The sequence below is a fragment of the Pimephales promelas genome, chromosome 3 (genome assembly GCF_988280905.1).
Source record: "Pimephales promelas chromosome 3, fPimPro1.hap1.1, whole genome shotgun sequence".
NCBI classification, from domain to species: Eukaryota; Metazoa; Chordata; class Actinopteri; order Cypriniformes; family Leuciscidae; genus Pimephales; species Pimephales promelas.
In genome coordinates, this window is record NC_142771.1 from 39,667,661 (window position 1) to 39,681,528 (window position 13,868).

At 40.0% G+C, this 13,868-nt stretch overlaps 1 protein-coding gene across 2 annotated transcripts in view; it reads right to left on the reverse strand.

Annotated features, from left to right (window-relative positions):
* Positions 1-158: 158 nt before the first annotated feature.
* Positions 159-13,868, reverse strand: part of LOC120492267 (uncharacterized) — a 70,662-nt gene continuing 56,952 nt past the window's right edge. Inside the window, exons 9-10 of one of the 2 annotated variants that reach the window (XM_089128870.1) lie at positions 9,779-9,825; positions 159-1,459 (exon numbers count right to left, since the gene is read on the reverse strand). In XM_089128870.1, coding sequence (XP_088984996.1) covers positions 852-1,459; positions 9,779-9,825 — 655 coding nt within the window. In that variant the 3' untranslated portion in view covers positions 159-851. The remainder of the gene's footprint in view (positions 1,460-9,778; positions 9,826-13,868) is intronic. The other variant, XM_089128871.1, reaches the window with a different exon arrangement.

Below are 13,868 nucleotides of genomic sequence, written 5' to 3' on the forward strand. Positions count from 1 at the left end.
CCGGCTCTGCTGGTCTGTTCGTCTGAAGAGGGTTTAGACGTGAAATCTAAATAAAGTTACAGCGTTGTGTGTGTGTGTGTGTGTGTGTGTGTGAACGAGGACACCAGCTGTAAGGTGGAGTAGAAGATTGTGTGTGTGTCAGAGATTCTGCTCACCGCAAGACTTTAAAGACATTTATAGAGCATTTAATGAGTGAGTGACGGCGGGTTAGTGGAGCTCATGCTCTCTTCCTCTACTATACTAAACTTAGATCTTCATTCAACATAAATCACTTGTTCAATTAGACACAACTAAACATCACAGTACGACTATTTCAAAAGGCAATACATACATTACATGTCAAATGATCTAACTAGCAGTTGATACAACTGCTCACAATGATCAGTAACTGTTGCGTTACTCTTGCAGAGACACACAATCTTCCATGTTTACAGTAAATCATGAAAGTTTCTAGATAAGAGATTCATTGTCACCAATTACACTACAATATCCATGGATGCAGCATAATATTATACATGTTGTGTTTAATGTGACACAGAGACTGTGTTGAATGAGTTTGAATAAATCCAGCATAATGTGGTTCAGTGAGTGTGTGTGAATGCGTGTGTGTGTGTGTGTGTGTGTGTTTGTGTCAGTCAGTTAGTTGCGTGTGTGTGTGTGTGTGTTTGTGTCAGTCAGTTAGTTGCGTGTGTGTGGTTGTGTGTATGTGTGTGTTTGTGTCAGTCAGTTAGTTGCGTGTGTGTGTGGTGTGTGTGTGTGTTTGTGTCAGTCAGTTAGTTGTGTGTGTGTGTGTGTGTGTGTGTGTGTGTGTGTCAGTCAGTTAGTTGTGTGTGTGTGTGTGTGTGTGTGTGTCAGTCTGTGTGTGTGTGTGCGTGTGTGTGTGTGTGTGTCAGTCTGTGTGTGTGTGTGTGTGTGTGTGTGTGTTTAATGTGACACAGAGACACTGAAGAGTTATAATAATTAAGTCTAAATCCAGCATAAAGTGGTTCAGTGAATGTGTGTGTGAATGTGTGTAAGTGTGTGAGTGTGTGTGTGTCAGAGACGCTGTAGAAGGACAGAGTGCCGGCCGACTCGTCCACAAACACTCCTACTCTCTTACAGGATCCTGGATCAGCAGAAACATCAGTGGAGTTATTATTGTGACGGACAGAGAGACTGAGACCAGAGCGGCTCAGACTCCAGGACTTCTTATTATATCCAAACACACAGTCATCACTCCCTCCTTTCCTCTTGATTCCTTTATATGACACTGATATATCAGCAGATCCACTCCATTCAGCCTCCCAGTAACAGCGTCCAGTCAGACTCTCTCTACACAGAACCTGATGAATATACTCAAATCTGTCTGGATGATCAGGATACGACTGTCTCTCTTCCACACACGTCACCTTTCTGTTCTCCTCAGACAGAACGAGATGAGTGTGTGCTGTGTTTGGATCCAGTGTGAGATCAACGGCGTCTGAACACAAGAACACACATTACAACTGAACATTTGAGGAGTTAGTTTACTAAACACTATAAATCATTTCAATAGTTTTCAGGAAAATGACATTTTTTACCTCGACACACACACACACACACACACACACACACACACACACTTACTGAATATTCAATTTATCCTGTTAATGTTTTATTGGCTCAGTCTGAACATGTGGAACGATGATTATTAAATCAAACTACAATATTGTTTATGATAAATCAACATGCAGCATATAATCAGGGGCTCACACTATAAACGAATCTAAATTAAATGTAGAAACACATTTCGGCTAATCGTCATGTGGTGCCGACCTGAATAAAGTAATGATAGTAATGATATCAATATTCAATAAGTTATTTAGTAATACAGTCAGAGTCATTTTAGTAAAGTGTCAAACCTGTAACAAGTAGGAGCGATGCGTCCACTACATTTATTTCCTCTGTGTTGAGTCGGATATATGATTTATGATATATGATGTTTGATTTATGATATATGAAATATGATTTATGATATATGATGTATGAAATATGATTTATGATGTATGAAAAGGGAACCGCAGGAGATGAGTAAGACAGGATCATAAGATACACAATATATCGGAAAACATTTGGAGAGGGTCACACATGATTTTGAACACTTATTAAGTTTTGTTTTGTAGAAAGCCTTTCTTTAAACTCAATTTCATTCTGTATAAATTGTCTCTTCATTTTAATCAATATTTCATCAACAAATTGACTGGATTAATAAATAAGAAGCAAATATAGCAGAACATACTCAATACTCAGTTACTAGGGTGTTCTAGGTGGTTGCTATGGTGTTCTGGGTGGTTGCTAGACAGTTGCTAGGTTACTCTGTGTTTGCTAGGCAGTTACTAGGGTGTCCTAGGTGGTTGCTATACTGTTCTGGGTGGTTGCTAGGTGGTTGCTAGGTTACTCTAAATTTTTGCTATGTGGTTACTAGGGTGTTATAGATAGTTGCTATGGTGTTCTGGGTGGTTGCTAGACAGTTGCTAGGTGTTTGCTAATTTACTCTAAGTGTTTTCTTGGCAGTTACTAGGGTGTCCTAGGTGGTTGCTATGGTGTTCTGGGTGGTTGCTAGGTGGTTGCTAGGTTACTCTAAATCTTTGCTAGGTGGTTACTAGGGTGTTATAGATAGTTGCTATTGTGTTCTGGGTGGTTGCTAGACAGTTGCTAGGTGTTTGCTAGGTTACTCTAAGTGTTTTCTTGGCAGTTACTAGGGTGTCCTAGGTGGTTGCTATGGTGTTCTGGGTGATTTCTGGACAGTTGCTAGGTAGTTGCTAGGTTACGCGAAATCTTTGCTAGACGGTTACTAGGGTGTTACAGGTAGTTGCTATGGTGTTCTAGTTGGTTGCTAGACAGTTGCTAGGTGTTACTCTAAGTTACTCTAAGCGTTTACTAGGCAGTTACTAGGGTGTTCTGGGTGGTTGCTGGACAGTTGCTAGGTTACTCTATGTGTTTGCTAGGAAGTTACTAGGGTGTTATAGGTGGTTGCTATGGTGTCCTGGGTGGTTGCTAGACAGTTGCTAGGTGGTGGCTAAGTTACTCTGTGTTTGCACAGCAGTTACTAGGATGTTCTAGATGGTTGCTAGGGTGTTCTGGGTGGTTGCTGGATAGTTGCTAGGTAGTTGCTTGGTTATTCTAAGTGTTTTCTAGGTGGTTACCAGGGCGTTCAAGGTGATTGCTTTGATGTTTGGGGTGGTTGCTAGACAGTTGTTATGTGGTTGCAAGGTTACTCTCATTTACAAGGGTGTTGTAGGTGGTTGCTATGGTGTTATGGGTGCTTGTTGGGCATTTGTTGGGTGGTTGCTAGAGGGTTCTGAGTGATTGCTAGGTTATTCTGAGTGGTTGCTAGGCAGTTACTATGGTGTTAGTTGGTTGCTAGGGTGTTCTTGGTGTTTTGTTTTTCATAAGGCTGTATTATATTCTGGTGCTGAAATATGGCTTATTCCTGATGTTATATGGTTGTTAGGGAGCTCTAAACCAGTCATTCCCAAAGGCGGGGTCCCGACCCACAAGTGGGTCGCGGGAGATTTTGTCTGGGTCGCCAAGTCGAGCACTATTTTTCAGTGTGCTATAGGCTACTCTCTAGATCAGGGCTATTCAATTGGCGGCTACCCCAACTACCTTAACTACCCCAACCTCCTACCCCAACCTCCCTCCTCCTATTTTATGGTGGTGCGGCTAAATTTGGTTAGATATGCGCGTGGCCGCAGTGGCGCGTGCAGCTGGACGACTATAAGCACTGTGTGTGTACCATGAGCGCTCCGACGGACCTGAGAGAAACGTTTACAGTCCGAATATTTCAGCAGTTCTTATGTGTGTCCCGTATTTCTGTCGACTGAACCAGCGATATTAATCATTCGTTGGTTTGATTATTTCCTTTCCATGAATTGGCCAAACGCGCGTGCATAACGGTCTGAAACGATTCGGATTCGTTCACCTGAAGCGGTTTCTCAGTCAGCAACAACAAATAGAGAACAAAATAGCGCTGGTTTCAGTTGTTTCACTAGTTTACTTTGAACTAGGCAGCACGGCCCAGTCGTGACGCAAAGCTTAAAGGAGCTGCGTTTACTCCCGGTCCCGGACACTATTATTAAACAGCGTTGCGACATCCAGTAGGAAGCGTTTCCAATCGGACACTCCTCTCTCTTACAAACCACAAATCACTCAATGATTTTAACTAGTTTTAACAGCCTTAACCTTCCCAACACTACTGATGAGGTAAATAGCAGAAACATGAACAAAGTTAGAAGACTAAATACCCTAATCACCACCCTTATAAACATTTACCATGTAATAGCCTATGAATGTAATAATTTACCATGGTTTGGGCATTAATGTGTAATATTTATATTGAATACTATGTTATAGTCATTTATATTGCATTAGATTTATTGGGGGGGGGGGGGGGGTAGAGGAATATATCATTAATTGTGTGTATAGTTTTTTACCTGTTTAGGCATTTTTTATACAGTGTTAGTGAGCCATGCATGCTACAAAGTCTCACTGTCAGGATATTTTAATTTAAGCCTATAATAATTATTATAGTAAATTGTGTACACTGTAATGATGAGAATATGAAAACAGTGAGATGCCCTGTCAATTTTTCCTTTCTCATTTCACCTCTGCATTTCGCTTATTGTCAACAACAGGTTAATAAAAAAAAAAGTGCTTTGTCAAATATCTGTATCTCTTTAAAATAGTAAACTGGAAGCTTAACTGACCTTAAAAATGGTCATACATATTTTGTTAATGCATGAATTCTCTTTGTGATATATGAACTATATGGGCCTAATGTTTATTGAGTCACAAGGATTTATTGACTTTAAAAAATGTGGGTCCCCAGAAAAAAAGTTTGGGAAACACTGCTCTAAACGGTCGCCAGGACATGACTAGACAGTTAGCAGTGTTAAACTAATAAACTGGTAGAGTTATATTATAGATATTTTACATTATACTATAGTATATATTATTATAGAATATATACTATTAGAATAAACGAATAGACTGGATGTCTGTCCAAAAGAGCCAAAGCCTCTCGTCTTTATGATCTTATGATTCATAAATGCACTGTAAACAAATAATTGTACAAAAACTGTCAATGACTGATAAACAACAAACGTGAAATTACAGAAGAATATCCTAATGGAAATAAAGTGCACAAAATGTTACTAAAGTGTACAAGTTTTCATTAAACGTTTTACAGTGAACACTTATTTTACAGGAATTTCCGGAATTATTACTAACAAACACATTCAGTGTAATATAAATACACACACACACACACACACCAGTGATGCGCGGGTTGATCCGAAATGAGCGGGTGCCTGCGGTCACCCGCGGTTGCCCGCGGTTACGAGTCATCCAAAAATATTTTTAATGATATTCGGGTCGCGGTCGGTCGGTTGTTTGAAATAAAGATGTCAATTAAACTTTTGTAATTTATATAGTACTAGACACAATTTTGTATGAAATACATAGGCACACACTTTATTGGCTGAATAACTGGCGCGAAGATGACGCACGCACAAGCTCAGTCTGCAGGTAGAGATGGAGGTGGCAAGACAAAAAGTGAGGTCTGGGGAGTGGAAGCTCCGCAAATACACAAACAGAAAAAGCAAAGTGTGGGAGACATTTGACGAAATAATCAAAGATGATGGCCAAAGTGCTGGATTTGTCATGTGTACTTCTTGCGATGCAATTTACACATTTGATAGCCACAAAACTGGCACGACCAACATGGCACGTCACAAGTGCGGCCCCGGGAAGCCATCACAGCCGAATAGAGCAGCGTCAGGCCAACCAGGACCACAAACTATAGATGCCTTTATGCGCCCTGACCACACGAAAATTCCTCTTCAAGTGAAGAGTAAATTTGTGGATTATTGCGTGGACTTTTGTTGCACAGACCTGCGCCCGTTTGATATTGTTTCAGGGGAAGGTTTTACGAAAGTAGCCCAGGGTCTCATCAACATTGGAGCACGTTATGGCGCAGTCGACGCAAATGGAGTGCTTCCTCATAGGCAGACAGTCTGTGATCGAGCTAAAAAACAGGCCATGGTCGAGAAACAAGCTTTATCCGAGGTACTGAAGTCAGCGGTGCACGACCATGGAGGGCTTGCAATAACGACTGATATGTGGACTGATGATTTTAACAGAAGGTCCTACACTGTCTTGACGTGCCATTATATCACAGAGGACTGGAAGCTGGCAAGCCGTGTTATGTCCACTGTGGAATTCGATTGCACATTGCCCAAAACAGCAATCAACATCCATGAACAGATTAATGAGCAGCTGTGTTCATACGGGATCTCTTTCGACCAAGTGGTGCTCGTGAGTGACCAGGGTTCTAACATCAAAGCTGCCCTAAAAAATTATCACTGGATACCATGTGCAGCCCATGTTCTGAACACAATTCTGAAACATACGTTCAGTGGATCTGACATTGATGAGGTAACGGAGATGATTGACGCGTGCAAGGGCATCGTCAAATATCTTAAAAACGCCAGTGCAAGCACAGCTCTCCCACATGGCTTAGTCCAAGATTGTGAGACTCGTTGGAACAGTAAAATTGACATGCTCAAATCTGTGAGCAAGCAATACAGAGAAATTAACGAGCTACTCGAAAGCAGGGGGCAGTCAGAGCGCATGGAAGGCATATATCAAAACACGCTCACAGCCGTGATAGATTTCTTGGAGCCTTTCAAGAAAGCATCTGAGGAGTTGCAGGGAGAGGACTACCCGACACTGCATTTAGTGATGCTGTGGTTTTACAATCTGGACGCACACTGCCAACCAGTCTTTGGAGACCCGGAGTACATGGCTTTGCTCCGTACGCGCGCACTTGCTCTACTCCATCAAAAGTTAATCCTCACAGACACGCACAAAATCGCCCTCTTCCTCTGCCCCCGCTACAAAAGTCTCAAAATGATGACTGAGACTGAAAGGAAGAATCTCCACAGAATCGTTAGTAACCTCATGTCTCTTGAAGCCGCGGGCTCTCCTGAGACTTCAAGCACTACAGCACCACGAACATCTACAGGCGAGGGTAAGTGACTGTGTTATTAATGATGAATGGGATATTTCAATTTAAGTCTGGTAAATGACATTATTGACAAATGCTATTTTACCTTCCACAGACGTCACTAACGAAAGTCAGAGAGAGAAAAGACCTAGAGTGGACTTCGCTGAATGGGCCGATGATGCCGCTGATGTGGGCCTAACGAACGAATTGGAGCGGTACCGTGCTGCACACTTTACGCTGGATGACTGTAACGAGGACCGGTTGCTTAAATTTTGGGAGAGACAGGCACCCACCTTCCCGAGGCTTCGTGCATTGGCAAGGAGGATCCTCTGCGTTCCAGCATCAAGTGCAGCCAGTGAGCGCACATTCAGCTCCGCTGGTCGTGTCATAGAGGCGAGAAGAAACCGTCTCAACCCTGGGACGGTTGATTCAATACTATTTCTACACAGCGCGAGGACAGCTAAAAAATAAGTAGGCTAAAGTTCTGTTTTAGGCCACAAAATGCACATTATAGCCCGTTTAAGCCCAAGTTAGGCTTACTGTATCTGATTTAGGTTCCTGTGTTAGTTATAGGATATATTTGTAGGCTAAAAACAATGAAGCCTATTTTGTTTCATTATACAAATGCATTTTCGTTTATTGTATTAGGCTACTTTTTTTTTTTTTTTTTTTTGTTACCAACAAGTGGTACCTTTTAGCCCTCTTTTTAAAACAGGTTAAGTTTACTGTGTTTCAGTATTCAGCTTTACTTTAATGGGTATTTGTGAACTTTTATTTATTGATATTGTAGCAGTCTTTGGCTTAGCCTATCTGTTTTTGTTAGTCTAAAATGCGTTAATAAAGACTTTACATATTCTATGCCTACATTTTGTGTTGTGTGACCTTCAATTGGGCATCACGTGGCGAAATAGCCTAAACCTTAATACAAATGGGAAATCCTTATTTACCTTTTGAATGTAGAACTTATTAACTTTTGAATAAATGCTGACGCGGGACAAAATGCCCGATTTCCCAACACATTGAACTGAGCAATACCATTGTACCATTTTAATAGACTATTTTTAAACGTATATAACTCGGTAATGTCAGTTTTATGTATTTTCTGAGAGGGCGTGGGATTTTTGTTGGGAAAGTCGGGGCAGAGACGCACACTTCGACTAGACTGGATAAACACATGCAGCATTTTAATTGTTAAGAAAATGAAACGAAATAAATTAATAAATAAAGCCTTTTTTACATAACACTAGGCTATATCATACAGCATTCAGAAAAAGAACAGTTTGCGCTGCTTTCACACTTTTCCGAAAGTTGGCCTTCTCTCAGTAAACCTGCTGATGAATTCTTTAAGCAGGGTCGAAACGTAAACATCGCATTCATCAATAATGTGCATTCATAATAAATATTTAATACTTTTAAAAAAATGCGGGCCAGGAAGCGGGTCGGGTACAATATTTCCTTTTTCTTTTTTTCGGTCCGAGTTGCGGGCGGGTTAGTTGAAAACGTCGGTCGGGTGCGGGTTGTTTATACATTGACCCGCGCATCACTGACACACACACACTGTAACCCCATCAGAAGATTAAACACTAACACATCTCTGGAGATCTCAGCGTCTCCACTTACTACAGACTTTATTTCTTTCATGCTGAAGGTCTTGTGGAGAATGAACAGTTTAGATGTGGATGTTTTATTGTAAATATTAAAGTTGTGATCAGTGTTTGCCTTAGTTGAGCTCTTGACTCTTCAGTGTGTGAGTTTTGAACATTAGTTTTACTGCACCGCCCTCGACACAGCATCAGCACCCCCTGGTGGACTAACATAATACTGTAGCCTACTTAAAAACGTGAAATATATATTTAAATAGACATAACATACTGTGTTTGATATGGGATTAAAATGATGGGCAGTGTATAAGATATAAACTAATGATTAATTATTTCAGATCATGTGAGCGGAGAGCGCATTTCTGAATATACAATTGTAATTGATGTCGTCATGTATTTATTATTTCTGAATTGCCAATTAATTGCTTGTGTAATTGGCATGATACATTTTTACCTGACATAAATGTGAAATAAATGTTACATCTTGATTTATTCTGAAGTATTCTGACATCATTATTTTAGTAAATTATAGGAGGCTGGTGCTACCGCAAATCTTGCAGGATAGGTCAAACTAAAGGCGCAGATGTGAATGGAGCAGTAGGCACGTCCTCTGGAGACCTTTTGATTTCTGTCCATCACTGATTTAGCCAGTTGTATGGAAATGGCTAAAGTAAACTACATTCTTTGTACGAGTGAGCAGTTGGCAACCGACGAAGTATAAGAAGAAGTATTAGTTAACCCTGCACCCTCTGACTAAATTCAGAACTGACAGGGTTTGTGTCCGTGAGAAACACGATACGGCCGACGTGATCTCTGTGCGGCATCGGGTCCATAATGAACTAATAACTGAAAGTGTAAGAAACTCTGAATAATCAAAGATCTAAATTAAATCATAATCAGTAGTTATGGTTATTTTCTAATAAGAAACACAATCTAAACTTGATCATCAGTAAAAATTGGAGTCAGATTTATCATAGAGCTAAAGTAATATTGAAACTAAATTGTAATAAATTAAGTGAACTTCGCTGGAGCGCTGAAAAGACATACACGCATTATCCCTTCGCCCAGCCGTTGGATTCCGTCTTTGGGCCAATGGGTGATCCTTACAACAACAAAACACCAACAACTAAAACTGTGTTTGTGGACTTACATTTGCGTGGCCCTGCTAACATCCTGATCTCTCCTCTGTGATCCACACTAGAAAACAAACACACACACACATACAGATTATGTTTCATTATATTAGTGAGGACATTACATAGACCATTGATTTTATATCAGGTTAATGCTATTTTCTACAGCCTGAAGCCTCACTCCCAAACAGAAACAAACACTAGATTTAAGATTTATTTATATTATATTATATTTTTAACTAATATTTTTATACATTTGGCCTTCACATAACCAAACCTGTTTTGGACTAAACCGCTCACTTCATATGGACGAGTTTTACGATCTCTTTATGAACTTTTTGAAGCTTTAAAGTGTCAGTTGCGCAGACTGTCTATGGAGGGACAGAAAGCTCAGATTTCAATAAAAAGATCTTCAATTGTGTTCAGAAGATGAATGAAAGACTTGCCGGTTTGTAACAAAACGAGGGCAAGTGATCAATGAAAGAATTGTATTTCTTTTTCTTTTTTTTTTCTTTTTTTGGTTGAATTAACCCTTTAATTAGATCCAAGCTCGTTTATATGAACTGTGAACTAACCCTTTAAATAATTTTTTTTAAATAGGGCTGTCTCTGTGAAAGAGTTTCCCTTGCTGTAATCTTTAGTGGCTCAATAGAGCAATAAAAAATAATGTATTATAGCCATTTATTGATTTATTTGCTGCTATATAAATAATAGTGTTACTTTGCATGCCCAAAAAATGACGCCATATTCAGTAACTTATGTCTCCCACAATTTTAAACATTAATTATATCCATTCAGCATAGCAGTGTTTTGAAAGCTATCATTTTCTTAACATCTATTAGACTTCAAAACATTTAACAACTTTTAATTTAAGTGGATTTACAACGATCCTCACATAAACCCATAATAAATGTCATTTCTACCTGTGTCCATATTTACCCGTGTCTAACAGGTAGGAAATATACCAAAATGTTATAAAGACCGACTCTAACAAGGTCATAAAGACATGTTCTATTAACTTACATCACTAACTAATTCAATGCAAAATAGTACATAGGCTTCTTTATTCTACCCCTTCATCTCTTCTAATAAATGTGAATCTGCCGAGGGCTCTCTGGGTCATCTCTTCTGGTCATGCCTGAAGCTTTATGAGTTTGAGCGAAATCAATTTGATGTGTGTGTGTTTAATAAAATAATTTAGTCACTACAGTTAAAACCTGAATGTGTTTGCTTACTAAATTGTGAGCTAAACGAAAGTTGCAGAAAAGATCAGCAACAGGAGTCAAATTTCATTAATCACGCGAGCGAAGAGCTGACTGAAGAGCTGACTGAAAAGATGACGATGGAATATTTTGTGTAAAAGCGCTTTTACTTTCACTTTTATATTAGCGATTAAAAAGCCCTCGCTGGTGTCGCACGTCGATTAACCGGTGGGAAAATATTCTAACAGCCACATACCTCATATATTTATATACAATAGCCATACCTGATAAAAAATTGTTGATATCATTTTGGACACTAGAGGGCAGTATAGCCCTACCAGGGTTTCCGTTGTCCGGTAATTACCGGACATTTGCCGGGGAAAAAAATGAAATGTCCGACAAAATTAAATCTCTCCGGTCAAATTGTCTGATTAAAATTGCCTAAAAATCCCGCCCCCCTAACACAATCTGAATTAGAGAATAAGCCTAAAATGTATAAAGCAAAAATACACCGATATTGGGCTATGTTATAAAGGAACAGGCTCTACCGTTTGAATGTTATTAAAGACGGCACATACAAGGATGTCAAAGTGACCAATTCAAGCGACCGCTCATTCAAGCTTTCAAAAAAGCCAGGGAACTCTATGTTCAACATGATAGATGCCTTGCAAGATCGGTTCCCTGAGGATTGCATGGATCTACTTCACTGCCTCGATGCCCTTCTGAATCGCTAGATATCCACAGACACATAGTGGTAAGTAGGATCTGTTGATTTATTATTAGGGATGCACCGATACCGATACCGGTATCTGGTATCGGCCTCGATACCACATTTTCTAAAGTACTCGTACTCGTTAAAAGTCCCCCGATACCGGGGACCGATACCATGTTCTGAGAAATGGGTTAATCACAGGCGCCGAGTGCCCACCCCCAGGCTCCGGCTGCAGCTCAGAGCGGGGAGATGGGGAGACATGTCAGCCGTGTGGAACAGTGATGCGCGGGTCAATGTATAAACAACCCGCACACTACCAACGTTTTCAACTACCCGCCCGCTACTCGGACCGCAAAAAAAGTAAGAAAATATTTTTTAAAAGTAGTACATGCTCATCGTAGCGTCATTGGGCCATAAACGTGTAACAACACAGCATCGCAAGAAGACGTAGCCTACATATAACAAAGGCAGCACTTTGGTCATCATCTTTCATTATTTCGGTAAATGTCTCCCACACTTACTCTTTCTATTTGTGTATTTGCGGAGCTTCCACTCCCCAGTCTTCACCTTTTCTCTTGCCGCCTCCATCTCTCTGCAGACTAGTGATCATAGACATGGCCGGTTCGTGAACGAATCGGTTCTTTTTAATGAACCGGTCGAACCAGTACGCTAAATCGAACTGAATCATTCGCATCAGTTCACGTCTTGCGTCAGTGCTGATCCACAAGTTACTACAGTTACTCACTTTCAGACATGCCTGACAGTCCCTCCGAGTTGAAATAAACCAATATCCCGAATTATATTTTACTCCAGTAACTCTAACAGTTCACTGAACTGAGACATGTTGTTGATACTGCTGATACTGCGCATCCGCGTATAGTAACGAACGCAGAGGTACAGCGGTTCTCGGATCACACCAGTACAGAACTGAGAACTGTTTAGACTGAGCTTGTGTGTCATCTTCGTGCCAGTTATTCAGCCAATAAATAAATTCGGCCTATAGGCCTATATTTCATAGAAAATTCTATCTAGTACTATAACTACAAAGGTTTAATTGGCATTTTTTTCCAAACGACCTGACCGACCGCGACCCGAATATCATTAAAAATATTTTTGGATGACCCGTAACTGCGGGTAACCGCGGGTGACCGCGGCGCAGGCACCCGCTCATTTTGGATCAACCCGTGCATCACTGGTGTGGAACAATTTCAAAGTGAATGGCTTTGGATTAGGAGAATAAGTTTACTTGTAGTCGCCAAGTTACTTATAGTCAGTTGAATGTCTGTTGGGGGACCAAATAAAGTGTTATCAGATATTAAGCTGATCGTACTAATACTCTAGTCTACTAATACTCTAATGACAGTTAGTTGACATGTAATTGAAAAGTTACTTATAGTTAGTAAAGTGGACTATTGAAATAAAGTGTTACCCAAGTAATTTAATCAAGGACCTAAAAACCCGTATATAAAAATATTTAAATCATGTTTTTTTTGTTTTTTTATTAAGTACTCGGTATCGGTATCGGCGAGTACTGAAATGCAAGTACTCGTACTCGTACTCGTTTTCCAAAAAAGTGGTATCGGTGCATCCCTATTAATTATATGGGTCATTCTACAGAAACGTCCCCTTTTAGTATGGCAAGATGTCTTTATTTATTTATTTTTCTAACATTTAAACGTACACGACATTATTAAATTAGTAAAAATTTAAAATCTAAATAAAAATGTATATTTTTTGTGCATTTATTTAAAGACGCCATGTAACGTTACCCGTATTTTCCGCACTATAAGGCGCACTTAAAAGCCTTTAATTTTCTCAAAAAATGACACCTATAATCCGGAGCGCCTTATATATGGATCAATTGGCTAATAACGCTCCGCGTTATTAAATTCGCCAGCGAACTCGCGCTCGTGTCCATCTTATGCCCGCTCTGTAACACGGACAGTTCAACCTGGTATAATCAATAATCAAATCACTGTTCCCAGCGCTGCTCGCGCGTCACAGAATGTTCATAAAGTGCTCCCCGTTCAGCACTCAGCACTGCATGTATTTTTATTTCACTTTTAGGTTAGACCACAGCCTTACCTTACAAAGAACTAAAGACCAACATCAACATTTTCCAAACAGAAATGTTTCATTTCAAACTACAAATTAGGACTAGCAAGAACAGGAATGTAGCATACACAAAAAGTC